We start from the raw sequence: 27991 nt of genomic DNA on the forward strand, positions 1-27991 counted from the left end.
CGCAGAGCGCGGAGGCGGCGACAGCGCAGGGCGCGTGAGGCTGGTGGACTCCGCGGCCGCGGGACTGGCGCTGGGGCTCCTCGCCCTCTCGTGAGTCGCTGGCCGGGCCGGGTGGGTCCCCGCGTGGGGCGGCCGGGACGCCCCTCCCGCTCCTGGCGACTTTCACTTTCCCGCCGCGGGAACTTCGGGGCCACGTCCCTTTTGAGGGGTCAGCGGGCGCCAGCGCTTACCGGGAGCTGGCGGGCACCGGCGGTGGGCGGGCACCCTGCGTGTGCCGAGCGGACTTCTTGACCAGAGGCTGCGCCAGGGTGGGCGGCGCCTGCTCCGGCTGCCCAGGACCCTTCCCGGAGTGCGGCTCCAGGACGCACCCTTGGCGACAGGCGGGGGGTCCCGCTGCCCTGGCCCTCGGGGGTCTGGCGGCGGCTCGGAGGAGCACGGAGCGCGGGGCTTTGGCGTCCGCTTTTAAAGTCCAGGGCTGGACGCCCCCGCCTTTTAAGGCCGAGTTTCGTGCCGTGGAGCCGGCAGCCGCCCGTGGGCGGACGGCGCGGGGCTGGCGGGCACCGCTTTGGTAACAGCAAAGCTCTCAGAGGCAGGGGCTGGGCAGTGCGTTGTCCTGGTACTGCGTCGTGAGCCCTTGGTCCCCCAGACCCAGATCGAGCTCGGTGGCCGAGGGTGTGGTGGTGCGGTGGTTCAGGAGCCCCCGTGGTCCCTTGGTCGGTGGCGAGGAGTCCCCTTGCTCCACACCTGCCCCGACCCCGTAGGGTCCTGGACAGTGAGCCGCCGTGGCGGGGAGCTGCTGGGGGCGCCCAGGACCCGGCTCTAAGTGCGAAGGGGACGATTCTGATGTTGTCGGGTTCACTTCTCGCTAGGGGCGAAGGGTGGCGGGGGTCGTGGTATCTCCAGGGTGCAGTGGAATTGCTGGCAGTTTTTAAAGTGTCACTCCTGCGCTGGGACGTAGGGACAGCAGGTCGGAGGGAGCGGCCCCTGGTGGCTCCGAGTGCTCTGACCCCCTGGGCCTTCTGGGACAGGGAGGAGCCCAGACGCGGAGGTGCTGGTCCTGCCCTCGCCCTTTCGAGCAGAGGGTGCTGGGGACACAACCCCGCTCAGGAGGAGTCCGACTGACTCGGCAGGAGGCTTTCCTCCGCGCCGCAGCGGCGCAGGTGAAGGTGGCCCTGCACCCCAGGAGGTGGCAGGGCTGAGAGGGGCGCAGCCCAGGCTGGGAGCACTCGCGCCCCAGCAGAGGTGAGCGGGAGGGGCGGGGGCTGGGGTGGGAGGGTGCAGCCTGCAGTGTGGGTGGCTTTGTGGCCCAGGGGGTTGAGCCACCACCCATGATGTGAGCAGAATATGTCGGAGTCCCGGCTGCTGCTCGGTCCAGCTCCCTGCTGATGGCACGGGAAGCCGGCAGAAGATCCTGCGCTTGGGCCCCAGGTGGAGTTTCTGTGTCCTAACTTGGGCCTGGGCCATTTGAGGAGCGAACCAGTAGATGGAAGACCTCTCTCTCTCTCTCTCTGTCCCTCCAAACCCTGCTTTGCCTTTCAAGTAAATAATTTTTTTTTAAAGTAAGATCAGGATCCCATTGACTCCCAGTGGGAGCTCCTGTCACCTGCCAAAGCCACCAGTGCTGGGTGCTGGGTGCTGGGTGCTGGGTGCTGGGTTCTGTAATGAAAGGGTCCCTGGCCGCAGGAGTGTAGTGCAGCAAAGCAGATAAGATCAACCTCGAAACTTTACCCAGCAGTTTAGATGTGTGGTTTTTAAAAATTAATTTGCATTGCTTTGCATGTCATTTTATATGCATTCCCATATGCCAGTAATTTTCCTAGTGGGAGCTTCAGGTCTTTAGGAAAGTGAAATTTGTTGCAGTCCCAGTAGGCCCGTGGGCGTGGCAGGCTCAGTGTGGGGTATGAGGGACAGGAGTGGATGCAGCGTTTGCTATTTTCAGTGTGAGAAGCCAGATAATATTTGATAAAGGCAGACCACATCCTCCTGCGTCATCTTTGTGATCTGCACAGGAAACGTGGAAGGAGACCAAGGGAAAAGCCTCTCAGTACACGGCCAGAGAATGAGGCAGAAGTGGACAGAGGCGGCTGCTGTGTGGAGCCGACCCAGAAGCTGCGAGGGTCAGAGAGCAGAGTCCCTGCTGAGCCACGGGAAATTCCAGAGAGAGCTCACACGAAACACAACCTGTGAGGCTTTAGGGCCACCAGGTTCTCCATGGCTTGGACTCACTGAGAAGCAGGCCGGTGCTACAAAGAGCAGTGGGCTCACCGGGAAGCAGGCCAGTGCCGGTTTCTGAGGGCTTCTCTGGGTCCCAGCTGGAGGGCGGGTTCCAGGACCGCCCAGCTCTGTGGACTGAGCCTGGCACTCTGGTGGAGTCACCTGCACTCCTCTGGTGAATTGTGCTGTTTTGTTCTGGTGCTTGCTGGCTTCCTGTTGTACTGCAAAACTTGTGTCAGCTTCTGTCCTGGTTGAGGGTGAACCCAGGCGTAAAACCACTCTTCAGGGTGTCTTCTCAGGACAGCAGAGCAGGGTCGAGTGGGCCCTGCCTTGGTGCTGGAGTCTGAAGGGTGGACCCTGCTGCTGAGCCTGCTCCCAGTCTCGGCGTCGTGCGGACGAATATGCTGTCCAGGATTATGCTGGTTTTGTGTTTGGTTTGCTTATTCTGCCCTATACTTTTTTCTTTTGGGAATCACATTCCGAACAAATGCAGCCTGCCAGACACTTCCCCGTGGATGCTCCTGTCCACCCGCATTTCTCCGTGTGGCACCAGTGCAGTCGATTCTTGTGCTTGTGTTTGTCTCTCTTTAGTTTCACCTTGCTCTGACCAGCTCTGTCCAGGTTGGGCAGAAATCTTCCCCAGCCAGTGAGACTCACCTCTGTGTCCTCTGCCCATTGGCTATTGACGTCCTGGCCAAAGAATGAACAACATGAACACCTTCATGAGGGGCCGTCCTCGCAGCTAGCGAGCCCCCAAAACTGAGCATCCTCTGCCGTCCTTGACGGACTGGCGTCCGAGGAGTCCCAGCCTTTGCGTTACTCCATCTTGAAGCCCACTCCCCAGGCTCTGTTCATGGGACTGGGGCCTGCAGCTGTGCCCAGCATGGTTTTCCTCTCCCTGTGCTATTCAAGCCGCCAGCTTGGGGGTTTGTCATAGTTTTTCTTTTCTTTTCTCTTTCTTTCTTTCTTTCTTTTCTTTTCTTTTCTTTTCTTTTTTTTTTTTTTTGCAGGTAATACAAGGGTAAGTTTCAGCTTATTCATAAGGTTAAGATAAATTCATAAGTTTCAAACTAACAGAAGCAAAAATTGTACCTTGAAATTTCTCTCCCCCAGATTGCAGTACTCAAGTCTTTAGCCAGGAGACTCAGGTTGCATCATATTTTAAAACATTTACTTAGGTTTCATATACTTGAAAGGTGGAGCTAGAGAGACAAAAACAATGAGAGAAGGAGAGGGAGACAGAGAGATCTTCCTTCTGCTGATTCACTCCCCAAATGCCTGCAACAGCTGAGTTTGACCAGATTCAAGCCAGGAGCCTGGAACTCCATCCAGGTCTCCCATGTACATGACTCTTAAGGGAGTATGATTAGAAATGTAATTGCACTTAAAAAAAGCTTTGAAAGGCAAAAAGCGGAATGAGTTTATGGCAAAAATGCTTTTGGCTTTGGTTTCTAGAGCATGAAAAAGGGCCTGGAACGGCAGACTTTTAAGCTGTGACCTTTCTACAGGGCTAACCAAGCCCTCTCCTTACCCCTCCCCTGCATGGAAATTCCAGTCTGAAATCAGACTTCAGAATCTCAGTGAAATGCACGTGAGCTTCCCTCCTCTGCGATGCTATCAAACCTCCTGGTGTTCTCCTCCCCATGGCCCGCAGGGCGGGGGCAGTGCCTGCTGCCGGTAGAGGTCTGTGTAACCCCAGGGGCATCTCCCTGGGGTGGGGGCAGGTCTCCCCTTTACCCAGCTGGGCCTGAGAAGAGAGCTAACATAGGAAGAACAGCAGGAAAGAGTGCAGGTCTGTTTGCTCCAAGCTGCGTGTGACAGAGGGCCTCGCAAGGAGGGGCAGGCCTGGTGATGCCCATGGGCTGACCAGTGCACATTGAACTAGACAGAGTGGTAGATTAGGAAAATGTGACAAGGCCAGGTTGGCTGGGTGGGGAAGTGACCAGGGGGACAGGGGGTTGTGAAAACTTGCACAGACATCTGGGAAGGACTGTGGCTCCAGGCCTAGACAGTGAGGGTGATACTCTCATATTTCCTGGCATAATTCATCTCCTGCTTTTAAGAAATAGCAGGAAGGGGGCTGGCATTGCTGCATAGCATGTAACGCTGCTGTCTGTCATGCCAGAATCCCATGTGGGCTCTGGTTGGAGACCTGGCTGCTCCACTTCCCACCAGCTCCTTGATAAGGGCCTGGGAAAAGCAGCAGCAGGTGACCCAAGTGCTCGGGAGCCTGCACCCATGTGGGAGGCCCATAGGAAGCTCCTGGCTCCTGGCTTCAGCGTGGCCCAGCCCTAGTTGTTTAGGCCATTGGAGGAGTGAACCAGTAGATGGAAGACCCCCTCCCCACCCCACTGCCTTTCAAATACATCATTCTTTAAAAAAAAAAAAAAAAAAAAAAGCAACAGTTCAGAAAAACGGAATGTAGAATGGTGGTTGCAACAAAGACTTGAAGCAAGTAATACTTGGCAAGTGTAGACCTATAGCAGCAGTGACACTAGACCAGAAAAGACGTTGAAGACAGTGCCGCTGAAAACACTGGGGGCTGGGCACTGAAGGGTCTTAACCCCACATACTCCCTGTTGTCCCCATGACTCCCTTTTCTAAAAAGCCCTTTTAATTTTGAAACACTTGGAGCCTGCAGACCAATGTGAAAACAGGACAGTGGTCCCGCGTGACCCCCTCTGGCGTCCCCATGGCACCCTGAGGTTTTCTGAAGCAGTCCCTGTTTGAACAGCAGCGCCTGATCCGTGACCCCGACCGTCATCCCTCCACGCACTTGCCCCTTTTCCCTGGGCGTGAATGCACACCGTCATCCCAGTAACTGCGCGGTCGGAGCCCCTGCCCTTTGCACAGACAAGGAGGCAGAGACCAACCAGAGCCAAGGCACCTTGTTAGTGGTGGATGTAGGATCTGCTTGCAGAGCCATGGACTGTGAATTCCCTATGTAGGTGCTGCACACCAAGGAGGTCAGGTGGAGAGGCAGGGAGGGGACGGGGCCAAGCAGGAAGGGGAGGGCAGAGTGGGTACTCAGTGAGGCTCAGGGAGATGCAACACATCTGGTCGGTGCCTGCACAGTGCTAACATGTCTTTCTGGAAAACTGGCCCTCTTGGGTCACTCTTGGGTCCCGTGTTGGGTCACAATGTCACGGGCTCCCAAGAAGGCAGCCAATCTACCAGCTGACCTTCGGAGACCAAGCCTACCCCTGCCTCCTGCCCAGAGGTCCACCAGGAACTGAGTGGTGCTTAACTGAGACATGGTAAGCAGAGGCCTGGCTTTTGCCAACGCCAGAGTGAGTTTGGTACGTCATGGCATCTGTGTTCCTTCAGAAGTCCGCCTAGAACCTCCGTCTGCCTGCGTACAGATGGATGTGATGCTCAGTGTATCTGAGACTTGTGTTTTTGCACTTGGCTGTATATAGGATTGTACAGTTTGTATAGGTTAGACATCTCAGTCTGGTTTAAATTTAGTTTTGTTCTTGGCCGTGTGTGTTAAGGGTTACCCTTTTCAAAGTACAAGTTGTTAAAACATGGAAAGGCTTATTTTTCTTGCATAACAAAACCTGGGAGTGTTTGATGCTGTTGATCAGTGGCTAGGGGGTCTGGGGTTGAAGTCTCCAACGCTGTCTGGGTCGGTTCCTCCTGGGCCCAAGGTGGCTGCTGCAGCTCTCGCCCTCATGCTGCTTTTGGGGTGGAGGAGTGGAACAAAGCGGCATTCCGCACACCTGGAAGCTGAGTGCCTTTGAAGACCGTCCCTGACCTCTCACGTTGTGTGTCACTGAGCAGCATTGCCTGATCCATCATTCATGATGGACGTAGAGAAAAGCGTCTTAAAAAGCAGGCTGCTTGGCCTAGTGGTTAATCTGGTTCAGTTCCCACATCTCACACTGGAACGCCCGGTTCAGTGCCCAGCTCTGGTTCCTCACTCCAGCTGCCTGGCAGGGCAGTCTCGGGAGACAGCAGCGATGGCTCATGTAGAAGAGTGTGTCACCCACAGGAGACCCCTGGGTGGAATTCCCAGTTCCTGCCTTTGGCCCCAGCCATGAATGTTAAGAGCATCTGGTGCGTAAGTAAACCAGTAGATGGGAGCCCTCTCTGTCTCGCAATGAATAAGTTTTTTTTTTAATTTAAAAATTAAAAATCATAGGGCTGGCGCCGTGGCTCAACAGGCTAATCCTCTGCCTTGCGGCACCAGCACACTGGGTTCTAGTCCCGTTGGGGTGCCAGATTCTGTCCCGGTTGCCCCTCTTCCAGGCCAGCTCTCTGCTGTGGCCCGGGAGTGCAGTGGAGGATGGCCCAGGTGCTTGGGCCCTGCACCCCATGGGAGACCAGGAGAAACACCTGGCTCCTGCCTTTGGATCAGCACGGTGTGCCAGCTGCAGCGTGCTGGCCGCAGCAGCCATTGGAGGGTGAACCAACGGCAAAGGAAGACCTTTCTCTCTGTCTCTCTCTCTCTCTCACTGTCCACTCTGCCTGTCAAAAAAAAAAAAATTAAAAACCATAGATACATTTCTCCACCAGTGATCAGGGGTTCCCTCAGTCAAGGAGACCTGGAGGGCAGAGGTGGGAAGGCGACTGATGTTTGTTTCTGGATTTCAGCTGCCTGCTTGTTTTGCACCAGACTGTGCGGTGCAGTATCACAGTCCAAGAGTGTGGATTCACGTAGTTAGTGTGTGTGTTTGTTCCGGTTGCTTTGTGTATGGTTGGTGTACACATTCACTCAGATTGTTGCTCGTGAAGCTGGCATCCATGTCTACTCAGATTGTTTTGTGTATAGTTGGTGTATACATTTGCTCAGATTGCTTTGTATACAGATGGCATACATGTTTTCTTGGATTGTTTGGAATACAGTTGTACACACTGATTCTGACTTGCATATAGTTGGTATTCATGTTTGCTCAAATTTTTCTTTTTTTTGTGACTATTCTATTTTAAAAGCAAATTTCTAAATACACCAGTGTCCACATAATAGAATAAACCACTTAAAATAATATTTTGTTTCTATAATGACTAGTGCCTTTCTTTTTCTTTGGTGTTTAGCAAAATGCTTTATATACAGTTAGAATTCAGCATGTTTGTTGTGGTAAGAATAATGTAATTATTTTGCACAGAAAATAAAATCTGTGATAATTACATAATATTTAGAGTAGACATTTCACATAGTTGATCAGTGGATGTACTATAAAACAAAAGACACGTGAAAGATTTGTGAATAATTTTTAAATCTATAAAATAAACTAAAGAAATCCAGCTAATTTGTTGGATCCAGCTTTACTGTTAAAGTTGCCTCTTCAAGAGTGTGTATGTGTATATTTACAGAGATTTTATTTGTCCCATATGGATACCTGTATATAATATTCTCTTTCTCTCTTCCTCTCTGTCTCCCTCTCTTCACATATACATACATATACACATGAAATAAATCATATTTTCTGATTCACATTCTGTTTCCATGCATATTTTCCTTCATTTCTTTTTTATTCATTTGTTTTAATTTTTTAAGATAAACAAATTTCATGTATTTAACATATGCAGATTTAAGAACATGGTGATGCTCACCATCCAAGTTCCCACCCTTCCTCCTCCTTCCTCGCTTATTCCTCTCTTAATTTTTACAGTGATCTACTTTGTTTGCTTTATACTCGTAAGATTAACCCTACACTACGTAAAGAGTTCAACAAATACCAAGAAGAAAAAAATACTGTTCCTCAACAGTAGAGACAGGGCTGTAAACAATCACTGAATCGCAAAGTGTCTATTTCACTCCATTACATTACAGTTTTTGGTACTCTGTTGGTTGCCACAGATCAGGCAAAACATGGGATTTGTCTTTTTGGGACTGGCTCTTTTCACTAAGTTGCATCCATTTTGTTGCAAAAGACAGGATTTTTTTTTCTTTTTGCAGCTGAGTAGTATTCCACTCTTTATCCCACTTTGTTGAGTGTTTCCTTTGCCTCCCGAAGCCTCTAAGCTTCATGTAATTCCATTTGTCCATTTTGGCTTTGATTGCCTGTGCTTCTGAGACCTTTTCCAAGGATTGTCCTAGCCACTGTCTTGTGGAGTTTCCCCAACGTTCTTCTCTAGTAATTCGGTGCTGTTGTAGATTTAGCTCCTTGATCCATTTTGTGTTGATATTTGTATCTCTCCTTCCCATTTATATCCTTTTGTTCCTTTTTCTTGCCTAATGGCTCTGACCAAAACTTTCAGAACCATATTGAATAGCAGTGATGAGAATGCACATCATTGTCTGCTTCCAGACCTTGGTGGGAATACTTCCAACTTTTCTCCATTCAAATTGATGCTGGCTGTGGGTTTGTCATAAATTGCCTTGATTGGATTGAGGAATGTTCCTTCTATACCCAGTTTGTTTAAGGTTTTTATCATGAAAAGATGTTTATCAAATGCTTTCTCTGCATCTATTGAGATAATCATATGGTTTGTATTCTTTGGTTTGTTAATGTGATGTGTCATATTTATTGATTTTCATATGTTGAACCATTCCTGCATGGTTCAACCAGGGGTAAATCCCACTGGAACCAAGTGAGTTTTGATGTTGTTTGATTCAATTAGCTAGTATTTTGTTGAGGATTTTTCCATCTATGTTCATCAGGGATATTGGTCTATAGTTCTCTTTCTCTGTTGTACCTTTTTCTGATTTAGGAATTAGGATGATGCTGGCTTCATAGCGGAGTTTTGGAGGATTCTCTCCCTTTAAATTGTTTTGAATAGCTTGAGAAGGATTGGAATTAGTTGTTCTTTAAATGTCTGGTAGAATTCAGCAGTGAAGCCCTCTGGTCCTGGGCGTTTTTCTTTGTAGGGAGAGTCTGTATTACTTGAGCCAATCTTTGTCTTGGTTATTGGTCTTTTTAGATTTTCTGTGTCTTCATGACTCAATTTTGGTAAATTGTATGTGTTCAGGAATCTATCCATTTGTTCTAGATCATCCAGTTACTGGAATACAACTGTTTGTAGTAATTCCTGATGATTCATTTTATATCTGTTTTCTCCTTAGTTACATCTCCTTTTTCATCTCTGATTACATTAATTTGAGTCTTCTCCCTCCTTTTCTTTTAGTTAGCTGGACCAGTGGCCTATCAATTTTGTTGATTTTTTTCCAAAAAAAAAACCAGCTCTTCATTTCACTGATCTTTTGTATTCATTTTTGGTTTCAATTTTGTTTATTTCTTCTCTAATTTTAATTATTTATTTCTTCCTACTAATTTTGGGTTTGATTTGTTATTGTTTTTCTAAGTCTTTAAGATGTGTTGATAGCTCATTTATTTGGTACCTTTCCAATTTCTTAATGTAGGCACCAATTGCTAGAAACGTCCCCATTAATACTGCTTTTGCTGTATCCCATAAGTTTGGTATGTTGTATTGTCATCTTCATTTATTTCCAGAGATTTTTTTTCATTTCCCTTTTGATTTCTTCTGTGTCTCACTGTTCATTCAGGAGCGTGTTGTTCATTCTCCAGGTGTGTCCATATGTTCTAGAGATTGTTGACTTGTTGGTTTCCAGCTTCATTCCCTTGTGGTCAGAAAAGATGAATGGTCTGATTTTGACTTTTTGGAATTTGCTGAGACTTGTTTTATGGCCTAGAGAAAGTTCCATGCACTGATGAGAAGAATGTGTATTCTGCAAATGTGAGATGAAAAGTTCTATAGATATCTGATAAGTCCATGTGGTTCATAGAGTCGGTTAGCTCTTGTTTCCTTGCTGATTTTCTGTCTGGTTGATCTGTCCATTGATGAAGTGGGGTATTGAAGTCTCCCATTACTATTGTATTGGAGTCCATGTCTCTCTTTAGATCCATTAACATTAGTTTTAAATAGTGAGGTGCCCTGGCATTGGCACATATACATTTATTATAATCACATATTCCTGTTGAATCGATCCCTTAATCATCACATAGTGACCTTCTTTGAATCTTTTGACAATTTTTCTGTTAAAGTCTATTTTGTCTGATGGAAACACCAGCTCTGTTTGGTTTCTGTTAGCGTGGACTATCTTTTTCCATCCTTTCGCTTTCAGTCTGCATGTATTTCGTTTCTGCTGGTGAAGTGTGCTTCTTATAGGCCGCAAATAGATGAGTCTTTTTTTTGTTATCCATTCAGCCAGTCTGTGTCTTTTAATTGGAGAATTTAGGCCATTTACATTCAAGGCTACTATTAATAAGTAATGATTTGGTCCTGCCATTTTTCCATAAATATTCCTATTGTTTGCCTGGTTTGCCTTGGATTTCCTTTGTAATTTTACTGGGAGATTTTCTGCCTTCACATGGTTTCATAATGATGACCATCATTCTGTGTTTCTGTATGTAGCACATTCTTAAGAATCTTTTGTGAGGCTGAATGAGTGTTGTCAAATTCTTTCAATTTCTGTTTGTTATAGAAGGTCTTTACTTCACCTCCATTCATAAATGAGGGCTTTGAAGGGTACAGTATTCTGGATTGACTTTTTTTTTTCTTTTAAGCTTTGGACTATGTGTCTCCATTCTTTTCTAGCCCAAAGGGTTTCTGATGAGAAATCAGCTGAGAGTCTAGTTGGGGATCCTCTGAAAGTAAGCTGGCATTTCTCTGTGCACATTTTAGAATCTTTTCCTTATGCTTTACTGCCGACAGTTTAATGACAGTGCGTTGTGGTGAAGATCTTCTCTGGTCATATCTGTTAGGAGTTCTGCATGTTTCCTATATTTGGACATCCCTTTTTTCCTCCAAATTCGGGAAGTTTTCTGTAATTATTTCACTAAAAAGGCCCTGTAATCCTTTCTCTCTTTCCATCCTTTCAGGAACTCCTATGACCTGCATGTTGGGTCATTTGTAGTATCCTATAAATCTCCAACACTGTTTTCAATTTTTCCAATTTCTTCTTCTTCTTTTTTTTTTTTTTGGTCTGACTGAAAATTTTCCACAGATTTGTCTTCTAGCTTCAGTATTCTTTTTTTTCTGCCTCACCCAGTCTGTTGTTAAGCCTTTCTACCACATTTGTTATTTGATCTATTGAAATCTTCTTTTCTAGTATTTCATTTTAAACTCAATTTCATGGGAAAATTTTTCATTCATGTCATGTATGGATTTCTTTAATTTGTTGATTTGCTGCTGTCTAATCCTATGATTATGCTTTTGAATTACACTTGAGGCATTTCATCAATCTCTATCTTTACGTTCTAATATTTAAGTGTCTTGCATTCCTTGGGAGCTTCATGTTGTCTTCTTTTTCTTATTTCTTGAATCTGCATTTACTCTTAGGCGTTTTCTCTGGTGGATTTTGTCTTTGAGCTCTGCCTCTGTGGCTTAGTGCGGCACCTGCTCTTTCACTGAAAACCCCAGGTGTGTGCAGGGTGTGGCCAGGGGGCTGTGGTTGCTGCTCAGGGGGGGGGGGCAAGTGTCCAGGGTGACACCTGAGTTGGGCGTGGTGGATGTTTACTGTCTGCAGTGGGAGGTTTGGATCAGCTGTGCTGGCGTGGTCACACCTCCCCTGCTCTCCTCTCCTCCCAGGTGGTCATTCCCCGGGGTTAGCCCACAGTGGGCACAACACTCACCCGTGCTGCAGCCTGACCTGCACAGAGGGTCTGTGTGCTCCTCGGTGTGAGCACGGATCTCTCTGCAGCGACCCAGCCCAGGCAGTCTGGGTGCTCTGAGCGTGTAGAGCCACTGACAGTGACCGCCCCGAGACCCAGCCACACTGTGCGCTGCCCTGCAGTCACAGATTCCCCACAGTCTGAGCACACAAGGCTCCCGCAGTCATGGGGTGCAGAGGATCCCCCCACCCTGGTAGCCTGTCCCACCCACGGAGAGGCAGAGATGTTCCCAGAGCCAGCCGCCTGTGGAGCTCCACCTTGGCAGTTGGAGCCTGGAGCCTGTGATAGGTGAGAGGCTGGGGGCCCCCACGGTCCTGTTTGGGTGCCCATCCCCCGTCACTGTCCCAGCCAGACTCAAAGTCAGTGGGGAATGTGGGTTTTTTTTTTTTTTGACAGGCAGAGTTAGACAGTGAGAGAGAGAGAGACAGAGAGAAAGTTCTTCCTTTCTGTTGGTTCACCCCCTAAAATGACCACTACAGCTCGCATGCTGCACCAATCTGAAGCCAGAAGCCGGGTACTTCCTCCTGGTCTCCCATGGGGTGCAGGGGCCCAAGTACCTGGGCCATCCTCCACTGCACTCCCAGGCCACAGCAGAGAGCTGGACTGGAAGAGGAGTTACCAGGACAGAATCCAGCACCCCAACCGGGACTAGAAACTGGTGTGCCAGTGCTTCAGGCAGAGGATTAGCCTAGTGAGCCATGGTGCCGGCAGGAATGTGGGTTTTTCCCTCTGGTCATATCCCCTGATCATAGGTACATTCAAGACCTGCTGCAGCTGTTGGTGTCAAAATGGCACCTTCTCCCTGCCAGTTGCCAGCCAGCCTTTTGGGGTATGGGGAGAAAGAAATGTGCTTTTCTTTTGCTGGGTTAAGCAGGTACCCTGTCCCTGGGTACTCTGGTACTGTGTTAAGCAGGTACCCTGTCCCCCTTGGGACTCCAGGCCAGGTGCAGAGACAGTGTGGTCTGCAGGGCTGTCCCTCCAGCTGTATCACCAGTGGCACACACTGCCTCAGTCTGCTCTCATCTCACTCTCCAAAGCGGCCATCTCCTCCAGCTCTCGGCTGCGGGGCTCGTGTGTGGTATTCACGCTCATTGCTGCGTGTCAGCACCTTCCACGCTGATCCACGGCGTCCCTCTTCCTTCTGTAGAATTTCCACCAAAGATTTCTCTCCAACTCTCCCCTGGAAATGCAGTTCCTCTGCTTTTTCTCCTCTCCCAAGCAGTATGTCTTTTCCTGTTCAGCCATCGTGGAATCTCCCAGATTATTTTCTATATAGTTGGTATACCCATTCATTCAGATTGTTTGGTATACAGTTGGTGTATTTGTTTGCTCAGATTGTTTTATAAATAGTTGGTATGTATGTTTGCCCGGGTTGTTTTGTATACAATTGGCATACACATTTGGTTTGATTGTTTTGTACACAGTTGGAATACACATTTGCTCAGATTGGTATACATTTGGTGTATATGTTCACTTAGATTGCTTTCTATACAGTTGATACACAAGTTTGCTCTGATTGGTACACAGTATACACATTTGCTCAGATTGTTTGGTATACAGTTGGTTTACATGTTTGCTCAGATTATTTGGTATACAGTTGGTTTACATGTTTGCCCAGATTGTTTTGTATACAGTTGGTATATGTTTGCTTAGATTGTTTGGTATACAGTTGGTGCACACATTTGCTTAGATTGTTTGGTATAAAGTGGTACACACGTTTGCTCAGATTGTTCTGTATATAATTGGCATACAGTTTGCTCTGATTGTTGTGTATACAGTTGGTATATGTTTGCTTAGATTGTTTGGTATACAGTTGGTGCACACATTTGCTTAGATTGTTTGGTATAAAGTGGTACACACGTTTGCTCAGATTGTTCTGTATATAATTGGCATACAGTTTGCTCTGATTGTTGTGTATACAGTTGGTATATGTTTGCTTAGATTGTTTGGTATACAGTTGGTGCACACATTTGCTTAGATTGTTTGGTATAAAGTGGTACACACGTTTGCTCAGATTGTTCTGTATATAATTGGCATACAGTTTGCTCTGATTGTTGTGTATACAGTTGGTATATGTTTGCTTAGATTGTTTGGTATACAGTTGGTGCACACATTTGCTTAGATTGTTTGGTATAAAGTGGTACACACGTTTGCTCAGATTGTTCTGTATATAATTGGCATACAGTTTGCTCTGATTGTTGTGTATACAGTTGGTATATGTTTGCTTAGATTGTTTGGTATACAGTTGGTATATGCATTTTCTCAGATTGTTCTGTATACAGTTGGCAAACACGTTTGCTCGGATATTCAGTGAGCTGAATGATCTTCCTGCTTCCTCATCCCCCTGCCTATGTGCTGAGTCCTGCCACCTGGCAGAGCCCTTGCTAGAATGCGTCCCTGTAGGAGATGCCAGCTGTCACCATCCAGGAGTCTCTTCTAGGCTTGACTTTTGGGGACACAGAGTCTCTGCTGTTGAGATTCCTGTTTCGGCAGGATTTTCCAATTGTAGATTTTTCCTGCAGCATTTAACTTAATATTGAATTTCTGAGTTTAGTGTTGCTGCACATAGACCTCAGGACAGCATGCTCACTTTATTTATTCATTTTTAAAGGTTTATTTATTTATATGAATGTCAGAGTCACACAGAGAGAGGAGAAGCAGAAAGAGAGAGGTCTTCCATCCACTGGTTCACTTCCCAACTGGCCACATCAGCCAGAGCTGTGCCAATCAAAAGCCAGGAGCCAGGAGCTTCTCTGGTCTCCCACATGAGTGCAGGGGCCCAAGCACTTGGGTTATCTTCCACTGCTTTCCCAGGCCCTAGCAGAGAGCTGAATCAGAAGTGGAGCAGCTGAGACCTGAACCAGCGCCCCTATGGGATGCTGGCATTGCAGGCGGTGGCTTTACCCGCTACACCACAGCGCCGGCCCCAGAGTACTCACTCTAGACCAGAAGCACATGTCAGGTAAGTGATGAGATCCAGCCACAGGTGGATTTTCAGTGACGAGCAGAAGCCAGAGAATAAACAAGCAGGCTTTCCTGATGATTAAAACCTGAGGGTGTCCAGTCCATTCCTGGAGAGGTGGCTGGGGCTCAAGGTTTCTGATTTGACACCCTTGGTTCATGCATTTGTGCACCTTCTGTCCTTGTGTTGCCGCCACTCCTTAGCAGCGGAGGTCCTCCTTGCACTTTGCATGGGGGGTGTTTTGCCTGGGGATTAGGACCCCCACTTCCCACACCACGGCTCCTGACTCCAGCTTCCTGCACTGGGCTCAAGTCCTCGGGCCCCTGCCACCCATCAGTGAGACCTGAGCTCAGTTCCTGGCTCCCAGCTTCAGCCTGGCACAGCCCTAGCTATTGCAACCATTCAGGGACTGAGCCAGCAAACGGGAGCTCTCTTGCTCCCCCTCATATGAATAAATAAAAATAAATAAAATGCCTATGTAGCAATCAATTAAGCTGGCTGCAGAGACTTTGAGGAATGAATTCTGGCCAGTATATAATATGAGTTGGGGCTAGCATGTGGCACCGTAGGTTAATCCTTGGCCTGTGGCAGCGGAATCCCATATGAGCACCAGTTCAAGTCCCGGCTGCTCCTCTTCTGATCCAACTCTCTGACTAGAAGATGGTCCAAGTGCTTGGGCCTTGCACCCGTGTGGGAGACCTGGAAGAAGCTCCTAGCTCCTGGCTTCGGATTGGTCCAGCTCTGGTCATTGCAGGCATTTGGGGAGTGAACTAGTGGAAGGAAGACCTTCCTCTCTGTCTCTCTCTCTCTCACTGTCTGTAACTCTCCTCTCAAATAAATAAATAAAATCTTTTAAAAATATGGAATTAGCTATGTGGTATCAAAACAAACACTCGCAGAGATTTTGAGGGGAAAGTCCCACTATGTAGCCCTGGGGTGGGGAAAGTTACTTTCTTTCCAGTACAACAAACTGCATTTTAAAAAGAAAAATGTTTTTAATTCAGATTTCCTATTTTATAGAAGAAGCCAAAGTATTCTGAACCACATTGTAAATTTAGAACAGGAAACAGCGTCTGTGCTGGGTGTGGCCGAGTGAGGACGCTGGGCCTTGAGAGGCCAGTGCTGATCCAGCAGCCCCTTGGCCGTCCCTCCTCACACCCTGTAAGCTCCTCGCGTCCAGCTGGAATCTGTGGGCAGAGCAGTTTTGAAATCCACCCTTACTTACTTATTTTTTTTAATTTTCTGCAAAGAAAAACTCTTTCTGTTTTGCACCAGGAGTGAGGGTCACAAGTTGATACAAATTAAAAGCTTTTCATTCTGTGCTTGTTTGTGGCTCCTCAGACTTTGTTGCTGAAGACTTTGGAGCTGGGCGGCTTCAGGCCACTGTGCACACGCCCACTGTGGGCTGCAGTGTGTGCCCTGCGGCCTGGAATCCGCAGCTGGCTGGGTTCTGCACCCAGGTTTCATGTGATCTGAGGTCAGGGATTCTGACCTGAGGGACCGCCTGTCCCCCACGTTGCCTCGTGGACCTCGTGCTTCCCCCAGGCGTGGACCTCGTGCTTCCTCCAGGCGTGGACCTCGTGCTTCCTCCAGGCGTGGACCTCGTGCTTCCTCCAGGCGTGGACCTCGTGTTTCCTCCAGGCGTGGACCTCGTGCTTCCTCCAGGCGTGGACCTCGTGTTTCCTCCAGGCGTGGACCTCGTGCTTCCCCCAGGCGTGGACCTCGTGTTTCCTCCAGGCGTGGACCTCGTGCTTCCCCCAGGCGTGGACCTCGTGTTTCCTCCAGGCGTGGACCTCGTGCTTCCCCCAGGCGTGGACCTCGTGTTTCCTCCAGGCGTGGACCTCGTGCTTCCCCCAGGCGTGGACCTCGTGTTTCCTCCAGGCGTGGACCTCGTGCTTCCCCCAGGCGTGGACCTCGTGTTTCCCCCAGGCGTGGACCTCGTGCTTCCTCCAGGCGTGGACCTCGTGCTTCCCCCAGGCGTGGACCTCGTGTTTCCTCCAGGCGTGGACCTCGTGCTTCCCCCAGGCGTGGACCTCGTGTTTCCTCCAGGCGTGGACCTCGTGCTTCCCCCAGGCGTGGACCTCGTGTTTCCTCCAGGCGTGGACCTCGTGTTTCCCCCAGGCGTGGACCTCGTGTTTCCCCCAGGCGTGGACCTCGTGCTTCCTCCAGGCGTGGACCTCGTGCTTCCCCCAGGCGTGGACCTCGTGTTTCCCCCAGGCGTGGACCTCGTGTTTCCCCCAGGCGTGGACCTCGTGCTTCCCCCAGGCGTGGACCTCGTGTTTCCTCCAGGCGTGGACCTCGTGTTTCCCCCAGGCGTGGACCTCGTGCTTCCCCCAGGCGTGCCCAGGTGCGCTTACTCTGGAAGAACGACTGCCTGGAGACAGTGCCTGGCATTCCGTCTGGGTTCTGTGCACAGCCTTGCAGGTAAAGCAGTGCTTCCCTTAAGGAGGTGGCGACTGTGGCCTTGTGACCCGAAGCAGACAGCCTGGAGAGAAGCGGCCACTTGTGACGTCTTCCACGGGGCCTTCAGCACTGCCCTTTGGACAGGCGTGCCCTGGCTCCTGAGCTGAGGCGGTTGTGTGTGACATGTGACCTGAGCCCCAGAGGTGGGCTCTGATGGGCAGCCATGCGTGTGCTGGCTGCTGCACCACCCTTGGTGCTGCTTTGTGGAGTGCGTGGTCCTGGGGGATGACTTTGAGGGCAGTGCGGGAAAGCGTCGCCACCACAGTTCTTCAGTGCCCACAGGAGCTGCCCCTAAGGCCCTAAGGAGAACTGAGTCTCTGCTACAGAGTCACAGGTGCCACTTGGCTGACCGTAACCCTGTGTGGAGCAGGCTGCAGGTGCCCGTCAGCGTCTTTTTTTGTTTTGTTTTGTTTTGTTTTTAAGATTTATTTATTTGAAGGTCAGAGTTAGAGAGAGAGAGAGGTCTTCCATCTGCTGGTTCATTCCCCAAGCGGACACAATGGCCAGGGCAGAGCCAGGCTGAAGCTGTGGTGTAGCAGGCAAAGCTGCTGCCTACCACACCGGCATCCCACGTGGGTGCCAGTTAAAGTTCCCGGCTGCTCCACTACCGATCCAGCTCCCTGCTAATGGCCAGGGAAAGCAGCAGCAGATCAGCCAAGGCCTTGGGCCCCTGCACGCACGTGAGAAACCCAGAAGAAGCTGCTGGCTCCTGGCTTTGAATCAGCTGAACCCAGGCCATTGTGGCCATTTGTGGGAGTGAGCCATGGGATTAACAGTCTCTTTCTCTGTCTCTCTTTGTAACTCTGCCTTTCAAATAAATAAATCTTTAAAAAAAAAGTATTGGGAAACAATTAATTAGAATGTCAGAATGAAGGGAATAACAAATGCACTGTGTTAGAAAGATAGACCTAACTTAGAGCATATAGACTCCTGGTCCTCCCAAGAAGCCGTCCTTCCTGTGGGAGTCCTGGCCCTGGCCCTGGCTCGTTCACCTGGGTTACGTCCGGGCCCTCACATTAGCATTGCAGTGTAGACACATCATGATCCCACTGAAGGTGTTAGAAGTAAAGACTTGCCCAACATAAAGTGAGCTGCCGGGGTCCCTGGAGGAGATGTTGATGGCAGAGCCAGACTGGAACACGGGTCATCTCCAGCGTCCTTGGTGCTGGGGACAGAGTAGTGAACTGGTCTTTCAGGACCTCATGTTATAGTCCAGGGACAGATAACAAACAAGTAAACAAAGCTGCTGCTCATGGCGTAGGCTCAGAAGAAAACAAGTTTGGGCGGGGGAATGAGGGAAGATCAGAGAAAAAGAAATTTCTCCTAAAACTTGAGGACTCCGTCAGCCCAGGGTCCAGGGAAAGGTGGTCTGAATGTGGGAGCAGCGTGGGCAGAGGCCCCGTGGCAAGGAAGAGGCTCTCATATTCTGGGGTTTTTCAGAAGAAAAAGATGAGCTTGTGGAGGGAGCCAGGCTTGGGGATTGCGGAGTCCCTTATGGCCACGGGAAGTGTTTGTGGTTTTAGCCTAAGTGAAGTGAAGTCCCAGGAAAGAGTTCTGAGTGTAGGAAATGGGACTAGGGAGGGTGAGTGTTCTGATTTAAGTGTTTAAAAAATCATTTTGGCTACAGTACAGAGAGAGAAGCAGGGGAGGCCGGTGAAGAGGTGATTTCATATCCAGGCAACACTGGATGCTGGCTTGGTTCCCAGGCGAGAAAGAAGTGGGTGGATCTGAAATGCATTTCCGTGTGGACCCGACAGAGTTCTCTGTCAAGAGATTGGTCTGATTCGTGGTTAAGAGCGAAGGCTGTGAGTGGGACTGCAGTCAAAGCTCCTTGCTCCTGCGCCATCCTAGCTGTTGACCTGAGGTAGGTTGCTTCTCTCCTGTGACTCACTTTGTTTTCAGTCTAAAGTGGGGATAATGATAGTTACCTGAGCAGAGTGAGTGAGATAACGTGGAAAGAACCAGCACTGAGCGTGGAACACTGGAAAGAGCAGGTGTAGCCCGTGACTCTGGCAGCTGGAAGAGTCTGTTGGCTTTGAGACAGGCAGCCTGAGTGGCGTGGGGAGTGGAGCCAGGCTGGACTGCATGCCATCGTGATGGGCCTCCTCTGTCCACTCCCTGGGTGGGGGCAATGAGATAAACACGTCTTGCTGTGGTCTACATGTGTCCCCAGAATTCATCTGGGGCAGCGAGATAGCCTACGTGATAGCCTTAAGAAGTGGGCGTGAGGGCAGAGTCCTGGTGAGTGGGACCTGGGAGGCTCTGAGGGTGAGGACGCTGTTCCCCTGGCAGCCTTGCCTCCGTGATGTGAGGACACAGCCTGTGCCAGGTGCTGGGTGCTGAGCCTGCACCTTGACCCTGGACGCGCAGCCTCCAGGGCTGGGACAAAGTGCCGTTGTTCACAGATCACCTGGCGAAGGCGTTCAGATGCCTGAGTGAGGGCAATGTGTTTGTGGCACCTCAGGGATGGAGGGCAGGGGTTAGGAGGTGGCTGGGCATGTTAGGGAGGGATGTAACCACCTTTCAAGGTGCTTTGCAGTGTGGGGATTTGCTCGGGGGCTTCTTCAGGAATTATGGGTCAATCAGTTATGCTTTGGTGGAGAAGACCTAGAAAAGTAAATTCTAATATTTAAATTTTTCCCTTTAAAGAGGTATGTTTACCTGTTAGATGTTGTTTACTTATTCAAAGATTTACTTATTTATTTGAAAGAGAGTGAGACAGAGGGAGGGAGAGATCTTCCATCGGCTGACCTGCTGCATGAATGGCCACGGCAGCTGGGGCTGGGCCAGGCTGAAGCCACAGGTCCTGAACTCTGTCCCGGTCTCTCACATGGGTGGCAGGGGCTCAAGAGCCCCTCCCCAGGCACATTAGCAGGGAATTGGATTGGTGCAGCCAAGACTCAAACCGGCACCCATATAGGATACAGGCGTACCTTCGAGCGGTGGCTTAACCCACTGCGCCTTTGTGCCACTGCTGGGTGCCATGGGCGTCTGGGGGCTGCCTCCCTGTGGGCTCGCCCTGGGCTTGGCGGTCAGCAGGTCCTCAAGGGGAGAGTGGAGACTTGAGTGAAGTCAGGTTGCTGTAGGGAAAGGACTCGGCTTGTGCAGCTACATCAGGATTCATTTGGTTTTTGCTTCTGGTGCACTTGTCTCTGTGTTCTTAGGTGATGATGATTCTTTGTAAGATTTGGGAAAGAAAAAAATCTTGACCTTTCTAAATCAGTAAGTCCTTCATTCCCCATTTTCAAGCTAAGGTGTAAGAACTTTAAGGTAATGGCCAGCGCCGTGGCTCAGTAGGCTAATCCTCCGCCTTGCGGCGCCGGCACACCAGGTTCTAGTCCCGGTCGGGGCACCGGATTCTGTCCCGGTTGCCCCTCTTCCAGGCCAGCTCTCTGCTGTGGCCAGGGAATGCAGTGGAGGATGGCCCAAGTGCTTGGGCCCTGCACCCCATGGGAGACCAGGAGAAGCACCTGGCTCCTGCCATCAGATCAGCGCGGTGCGCCGGCCGTAGCGCGCCTACCGCGGCGGCCATTGGAGGGTGAACCAACGGCAAAAAGGAAGACCTTTCTCTCTCTGTCTCCCTCTACTGTCCACTCTGCCTGTAAAAAAAAAAAAAACAAAAAAAAAACAAAAAAAAAAGAACTTTAAGGTACCTCACAGAGGGAGTATTCTACACACAGGAACTTTTACAGAGTAATTAGTAATTGTGTCGCGGGTCACACGAAAAGAAGTGGGTAAGTCGCTGGTGACAGGGGAGCTCTCGGGCCGAGGCTGCATCTCCCCTTTAATCAGTGGCACTGCTGGAGAACTGACTCAGCACTTCGTTCCCCCCTGCCCCCACCTCCCCCACCTCCCCCTGACTCATCTCCCTGCCTCCTCCAGGCTGTGTCTTTGAGTAAATGATTGCTTCAGCAGGGCGGGAAGTCTCAGGACTGCAGGCTTGGTGTGAGGGTCCTGCCTTGGCACAGACGAGACACCGGCCAGGATTAGAACTGCTGTGGAGAATGGGGAGGCATTTATGTGTATCCCATGACAGTGTGGCACGGAGGACAAAGAGCGTGTCTCCAACAGGCGAGACTCTGGGCTGCCGTCCCAGCCCAGCGTTGTCCAGATCCGTGACCTGGGACAGGGTTTTGGTGGCCTCGCTTGCTGTTTGCTTGTTAAGAGGAGGTGGCGGTGCTACCGTGGAGGCATTCAGGCACGAATTCTACTCGGTTAAAACGATGGTAGACTGAAAACTAGGACGAAACACCTGGATCTGGGCGGGATCTTTGAGAGGTGCCGGGGGAGGGTGGCTTGACCAAGAGAGGGGTGAGGGTTGGGTAAAGGGAAAGCCGCAGCCAGCACTCAGGAGGCAGTGGTGGTCCCGGCTGGGCTACAGCACTTGGCACACGTGACTTCACGTAGCACGCAGAGATGGGCAGAGCAGCCTGTCTGGGGTCCGGGTGCTGTGCCTGCCTCCCTGGCTGAAGCTGCTGCCCAGACCCAGTGCTGGCCCCACGGCCCCGTGCCTTCTGCTTCTGCTCAGCACCCCCTGTCTTCCTTGTGTGTTACTGTAGCCTGCTCTGGCCAGAATTGTGCGGGACAGGCGCTTCTTAGCATTGCACAGGGTGCTCGGTGATTCTTTTCTTCTAATGAAAATCAGCAAGTCCTGTGTGGTGTCCTGGACAAGTCCAGGATTGGGGCCCGCAAGCGAGGCTCCCAGCAGCAGGGAAGGGGCCTCCCATCTCCTGAGACAGAAAACTGGCCCCAGGGAGGTGAGCAGGTTTAGCTAAAGCCTCAGCTACCTGATGTCCCTCCAGGCACCAGCTCTGTGTCCCGCTCTGTGACCCCTGGAGCCTCTCTCCCGGCCCCAGCCCCTGTGTGAGCCGCTGGGAAGGAGCGCAGATGCAGCTCTCAGCCCGCACAGGAAGCCAAGCCCGTCTCTTCTCCCTGCTCCCCTTTCTTCCCAGCTTCTTTGATGTTCCTGGGTTTTAAAACCTCGAGGAGTTGGCTGATAGCGTGGCTGTGTGGCACAGCAGGTAAGTCGCTGCTTGGGATGCCGCATCCTGTACCGCAGTGCTGGCTCAGGTCCTGGCTGCTCCACACTTCCAATCCAGCTCCTCTGAAGGCCTGAGAAGACAGGGTAGGAGCTCCTAGTGTCAGCCTGGCCCAGCTGCAGTTGTTGTGGGCATTTGGGGAATGAACCAGCGAATGGATGATCTCTCTCTCTCTCTCTGTCTCTCCCTCTCTCCCTCTCCCTTCCTCTCTCCCTCTCCCTCCCTCTCTGTCCCTCTCTCCCCCCCCCATATATATATGGCACTCTGCCTTTCAAATAAATAAATGTTAGACACATTAAAAAGGAGAGGACATGGGGAGGGCCCTGCCTTAGTGCTCCTGCCTCCTCCTTGGTGGCTCTGAGGACACCTGGGAGACTTGGGGAAACGAAATGGTTGGGGGAAATGTTTCATTCAGCATCCTGGTTGGGACCTCAGAGATGGAGGAGTGGCTTGCACTGAATTATTACAGACTTTATTTATTTTACTTGAAAGGCAGAGTTACTGAGAGAGGGAGGGAGGGAGGAAGGGAGAGAGGGAGGGAGAGAGAGAAAGATCTTCCATCTGCTGATTTACCCCACAAATGGCCACAATAGCCAGAGCTAGTTTGGTCCTAAGCCAGGAGCTTCTTCTGGGTTTCCCCTGTGGATACAGGGTCCCAAGCATTCAGGCCAACTTCCTCTTTTTTTCCAGGTACATTAGCAGGGAGCTGGATCGGATGTGGAGCAGCTGGGACTTGAACCGGTGCCCGTATGGAATGCCAGTGCTGCCAGTGGCAGCTTAGCCCCCTACGCCACAGTGCTGGCCACCATTACAGACTTTATTATGTTGCGGGAAAACTGAGATGAGTCCAGGTTCATGTCCTGGTGTCGGTGATGATTTACGAGACTGTACACAAGGTGAGAGAAGAGAAGTCTTACTTAAGAAAGGAAGCTCCAAGCAGTACGATCCGAGGGGCTGGTAGAAAGCGGCTGAGGTCTAGGGTATCTGTATGTCCTTACTGCATTATCTCCAAGGAACAAAGTGATGGTTGCACATTAGTTACCGTGAAGGCCGGGGGCAGTCCCAGTGGAGCCCTTTCTAGCTTGTTTTTATCTACACCTGCATCTTGTCATCAGTGACGAGTATCTGTTGCCAGCGTCTTCCACCCTGTTCTGTGTACTGTGTGCGTGCTGGGCAGGCGCTGTGGGATGGCGTTAGTCTGGCCTGCTTCCAGTGCCGAGCTCCCCCAGTTCCACCCAGCGACAGCTGCAGACCTTGCTGTCATGTTCGTTTCTGTTCTGTTGTCTCCAGTGGGAACTGGTTCTCACGCGGCCGTCAGCTCCACAGCAGGGCGACTCATCTGCCTGCTCCGGGGCAGGGGAGATGCCCCTCCTGGCCATGCAGCGCCCGCTGCCGGCAGGGTGGGTGTTTGCAGAGGACACTGGCCAGCTTGCTGTCCTCGGAGCCGCCAGCCTCAGTCCTGCATGCATGAGGCCTTAGGAGCTCCTTCCCAGCCCCAGCCCTGCAGCCTCTGGGGCCTCCACAGGCCTGGGCTGTGGTGGCTGCACCTGCCCTGACTGCCTCCAGCCCCGCAGCTGTGGCTGTGCCAAGCTCACTGGGAGGGCACAGCCCAGGAGGGCAACCCCTGGTCTTCTCGGAATTCCTGTCCCTTGGTGGCTGGGAAGAAGCCACGGCCCCTTCCGGGTTTGCCAGAGACTCACTCAGGCCAAAGGTCATTGTGCCACCCCCTCTTTTCCTTCTCACTTGGACGAACGGATGTTTTCTCAGTGATGGGACTCTGGCCTTGGTGAGAGGGGAAGGGGTTTATGCTGCTGCTGTAGAAGGGTGCAAAAGTTGGCTTCCAGGCAGACCCTCGCTCTGCCTTAGTGATGCCTGGGGCAGAACAAGCTGGACCAGAATCCAGGGCCTGGGCTCTGCCCTCTTCCTTCCAAATTGACGCTCATCCCAGTCTGGGAATTTCAAGTGGGGGTGCCGAGCCAGTCCCAGGGGCCTTCTCCCAGCTCTACCTCTCCCTTCCCATGGCCTCCTGCCTAGCTCAAACTCTTGGCCCCAGGCTGAAGTCAGAAAGGGCACTCCTGGGTGGAGTGGATGATGGGAAGGGAGCCTGCCTGTGTCCTTCTGGGTGCAGATGGTCATTAAATGCTAAATCACAAATGGCAGGAGAGCTCTGGGAGAACTGATGACCCTCTAGAAATACCAGGTATTTTCATTTCACCAGGGAAAAATTAACTGAGGGTAATTTAGGTAGTCCTTGGGCCAACAAGGTAAGAAAAGAAAAAGCATTCGTTTGCCGTGGGTAAGACTCATTCTAGTTGTAGCCTTTATGTAAGCTGTCTCCTCCTTGTGCTGGGTTACCATGCACTGGGCTTGGGTAATCTTTGACTTATTGATCGAAGCACCCAATTCTGCCTGTGGGTGCTGGCTTCTTTACTAGCACCTTAGTGACCACGGACTACGCTGCAGAGCCCGGCCCAGCGTGGGCACGGGTGCCCCCCTCAGGGAGCTGCCCTGGGCTCCTGATCCCAGCCTGTCCTGCTCCTGCACTCTTCTTGCTCTCTGAGTCTCTGAGTCTCGGTCTCACGTCGAGGTCTCAGCACCGTCCTCCCCATCGGGACGCCCTGCAGTTGAACTCCTCTCCACTGTCCTCTGGCAGAGTGAATGATGAGGTCATCACTCATGACCCAAGCTTGAAACCTGGCCAACTGTCATGCCCCTCAGAGCCACACTGGCAGAAATATGCCCGCTCCTGCCCATCACCCCTGCCAGGTCCCACAGCAGCTGTGCCGAGGGGCCCCCTGCTGCCGGCTCCCAGTCAGTGGGGTCTCGGCTTCCTGCCCCTCCCAAGCACACTGCACAGGCGCCATCCCCTTTGGCTCGAAGCTGAGGTTCCTGCTGATGGTTGCAAAGCTGTAGACGAGCCCCGAAACCGTAGTCTCTGGACAGTCCCCTACTCCCGTCGAGGCAGGCCTTCTTCATTTTAGGAGCTAAGCTAATCCCTGTGGAGAAATGGGTACCAACGAAACAAATTAAGAGAAATGTGCAGTTTACCCGGTTTTTGTAATTAGCACATTTTAGTCTCTGGGGTCTACTCTAGCGATTTCCTGCTGCTCTCATTTCTGAACATGGGGGTCACTGGGCTCCTGCCTAGCCAGACAGAAAGTGGAGTCAGGACAGGTGCTGCCCTGGGCAGGTCATTTGGATGTGGGAGGGCCTTCTGAGGACGTGGAGTTCTCCACACCTCTGCCCAAACTGGAGCTGTCCCTCTTCGGATACCATGCAGCTGCCCCTTCATGTCCATGGCTTCCATGTCTGCACATTCAACCAACTGTGGATTGCAAGTATTTGAAAACTTTTTTCCAGAAAGTTCCAAAAAGCACAGCTTGAGTTTGCCCTGCACCAAGTTTATGATGACTCCATGCATGTGAAGCAAGTGTGGGCATTGTGTTGGATGTTACAAGTAATCCAGAGAGGACTGAAAGTACACAGGAAGCTGTGTGTGGGTTTGGTGTAAATATTGTGGTGTTCTCTCTAGGGCCATCAACATCTTTGGGCTTTGGCATCTTCAGCAGGGTCCTGCACCCGTCCTCCACAGATACCAGCTGATGATTGTGTTTATATTTTAGGGGTTTATCTTCCATTCTGCTTGGTAAACAACATCTCTGAAAACAGGGTTAACAGAATACCACCATTCTACCTCTTTATTTCTAGATTATTTCAAGGGACAAAATCTTACTTTACTTATCCTTGGGCCCAGCGTTCTGCCTGGGCCCACGCATGTGGTAGGTACCCAATAACCTTTGGATAAATTGAGCTGATTTTCTCCTAATATTTAGTGTCCCTAATTAATATCGACATTGCTTTGTCCTCTTACAGAATGAAGGCACTCAGGTGTTGTCTTAAATATCCTCTCCAGCATAAGGTTTTCATCGTGTTTCTGACCCTGTGGCTGCTCTCCTTGGTGAAGTTGCTCAATGTGGGGCGACTTCTCTTCCCCCCAGAAGGCCTGTACATCGTTGAGTACTCCCTCAGTACCTCGCCTTTCGTAAGAAACAGGTACACCCATGTTAAAGACACAGCCAGCTATGAAGTTAACTGTTCAGCGATCTATGAACAGGAGCCTCTGGAGGTCGGCAAGAGCCTGGAAATCCGAAGGAGACACATTATCGACCTGGAGGATGATGATGTCGCCGCAATGACGAGCGACTGTGACATCTATCACTCTCTGAGGAGCTACCATCAGAAGCTCGTGTCAGGGGAGGAGCGACGCTTCCCAATAGCCTACTCCTTGGTTGTGCACAAAGATGCAATCATGGTTGAGAGACTTCTCCATGCTATATATGCCCAGCACAATGTCTACTGTATCCATTACGACCTCAAGTCACCTAACGCCTTCCAAGTCGCCATGAACAATTTAGCGAAGTGCTTCTCCAATGTCTTCATTGCTTCCAGATTAGAGGCCGTGCAGTATGCTCACATTTCCAGACTCCAAGCTGACTTAAATTGCCTGTCAGACCTTCTCAAGTCTTCAGTTCAATGGAAATACGTTATCAATCTGTGTGGGCAAGATTTCCCCCTGAAGTCAAATTTCGAGTTAGTGTCAGAGTTGAAGAAACTCAATGGAGCAAATATGTTAGAGACGGTCAGACCCCCGAACAGCAAAACGGAGAGGTTCACTTATCACCATGAGCTCAGGCAGCTGCCTCATGACAGCGTGAGACTACCAGTGAGGACAAACGTCTCGAAGCAGGCGCCCCCGCACCACATTGAGATATTTGTCGGCAGTGCCTACTTTGTTTTAAGCCAAGCATTTGTGAATTACGTTTTCAACAGCTCCCTCGTTACAGACTTCTTTGCCTGGTCTCGAGACACATACTCGCCTGATGAGCACTTTTGGGCGACCTTAGTTCGGGTACCAGGAGTACCTGGAGAGATTTCCAGGTCAGCCCAGGACGTGTCTGACCTACAAAGCAAGACCCGCCTTGTCAAGTGGAATTACTATGAAGGAGTTTTCTACCCCAGTTGCACTGGAACTCACCTTCGAAGTGTGTGTATTTATGGAGCTGCAGAATTAAGGTGGCTTATAAAAGATGGACATTGGTTTGCTAATAAATTTGATTCTAAGGTGGACCCTGTTTTGATTAAGTGCTTGGCAGAAAAGCTGGAAGAACAACAGAGAGAGTGGATCTCTTTGTCTTCAGAAAACCCCACAGTCACATCTGTGTAGTAAGACCTGATGGAAGTCGGAGGGTGTCCGATAAGTGGAGTCATGGGGGCTTGTACACCCAGCCATCTGCCAGGCTGCCTGGGTGTGGTCCTCTCGGTTTGAAAGTGTTTAGGGGGTGATCTGGTCTTGATAGGGTGGCCATTGGTTGCACTCTCTAGTGCTCATCTCCCTTGTAATCTCACTGAGCTAAATCAGGGGTCCTAACTGGCCACTCAGTGTTCAGGTGAGTATTGAGCCCCTGATTGTAAGCAAGGCTGGTTTTCAGAAACCACGTGGGAGTTAAACCAGGTTGTGTGGTGAGTTGAGCACCATCAAGAGCCTGTGGCTAGCCCTCAACACTCAGCACCTTCTCCATGTGAGCATCAGGGTTCTACTAAGAGTGCTTCTGGAGTTAAACCACCATGTCAGAACACTGTTTATGTACAGTGACCCTCACTCCATTTGTAATGAAGTCTCCTCGATTTTTCCTGACCATTTGAATGTTAGGAGAGACTCTGTGGCCTCAGAAAAG

General features: G+C 50.6%; 1 protein-coding gene across 2 annotated transcripts; it reads left to right on the forward strand.

Annotated features, from left to right (window-relative positions):
- The first annotated feature begins 78 nt into the window (after positions 1-78).
- Positions 79-27991, forward strand: GCNT4 (glucosaminyl (N-acetyl) transferase 4). Of its 2 annotated transcripts, none has more exons than XM_062212043.1 (2): positions 79-90; positions 26130-27991. In XM_062212043.1, exon 2 carries the CDS (start codon positions 26131-26133, stop codon positions 27478-27480), a length of 1350 nt encoding a protein of 449 aa, XP_062068027.1. In that variant the 5' UTR covers positions 79-90; position 26130; the 3' UTR covers positions 27481-27991. The 2 variants fall into 2 exon arrangements, with proteins under 2 accessions (XP_062068027.1, XP_062068026.1); XM_062212042.1 differs by lacking the exon at positions 79-90 and adding an exon at positions 23013-23152.

Source organism: Lepus europaeus, chromosome 15 (assembly GCF_033115175.1).
Source record: "Lepus europaeus isolate LE1 chromosome 15, mLepTim1.pri, whole genome shotgun sequence".
Lineage (NCBI taxonomy): Eukaryota > Metazoa > Chordata > Mammalia > Lagomorpha > Leporidae > Lepus > Lepus europaeus.

Coding starts and splice junctions, on each gene's coding strand:
- GCNT4 (XM_062212043.1), top strand. CDS start 26,131: ATGAAGGCACTCAGGTGTTGTCTTAAATATCCTCTCCAGCATAAGGTT.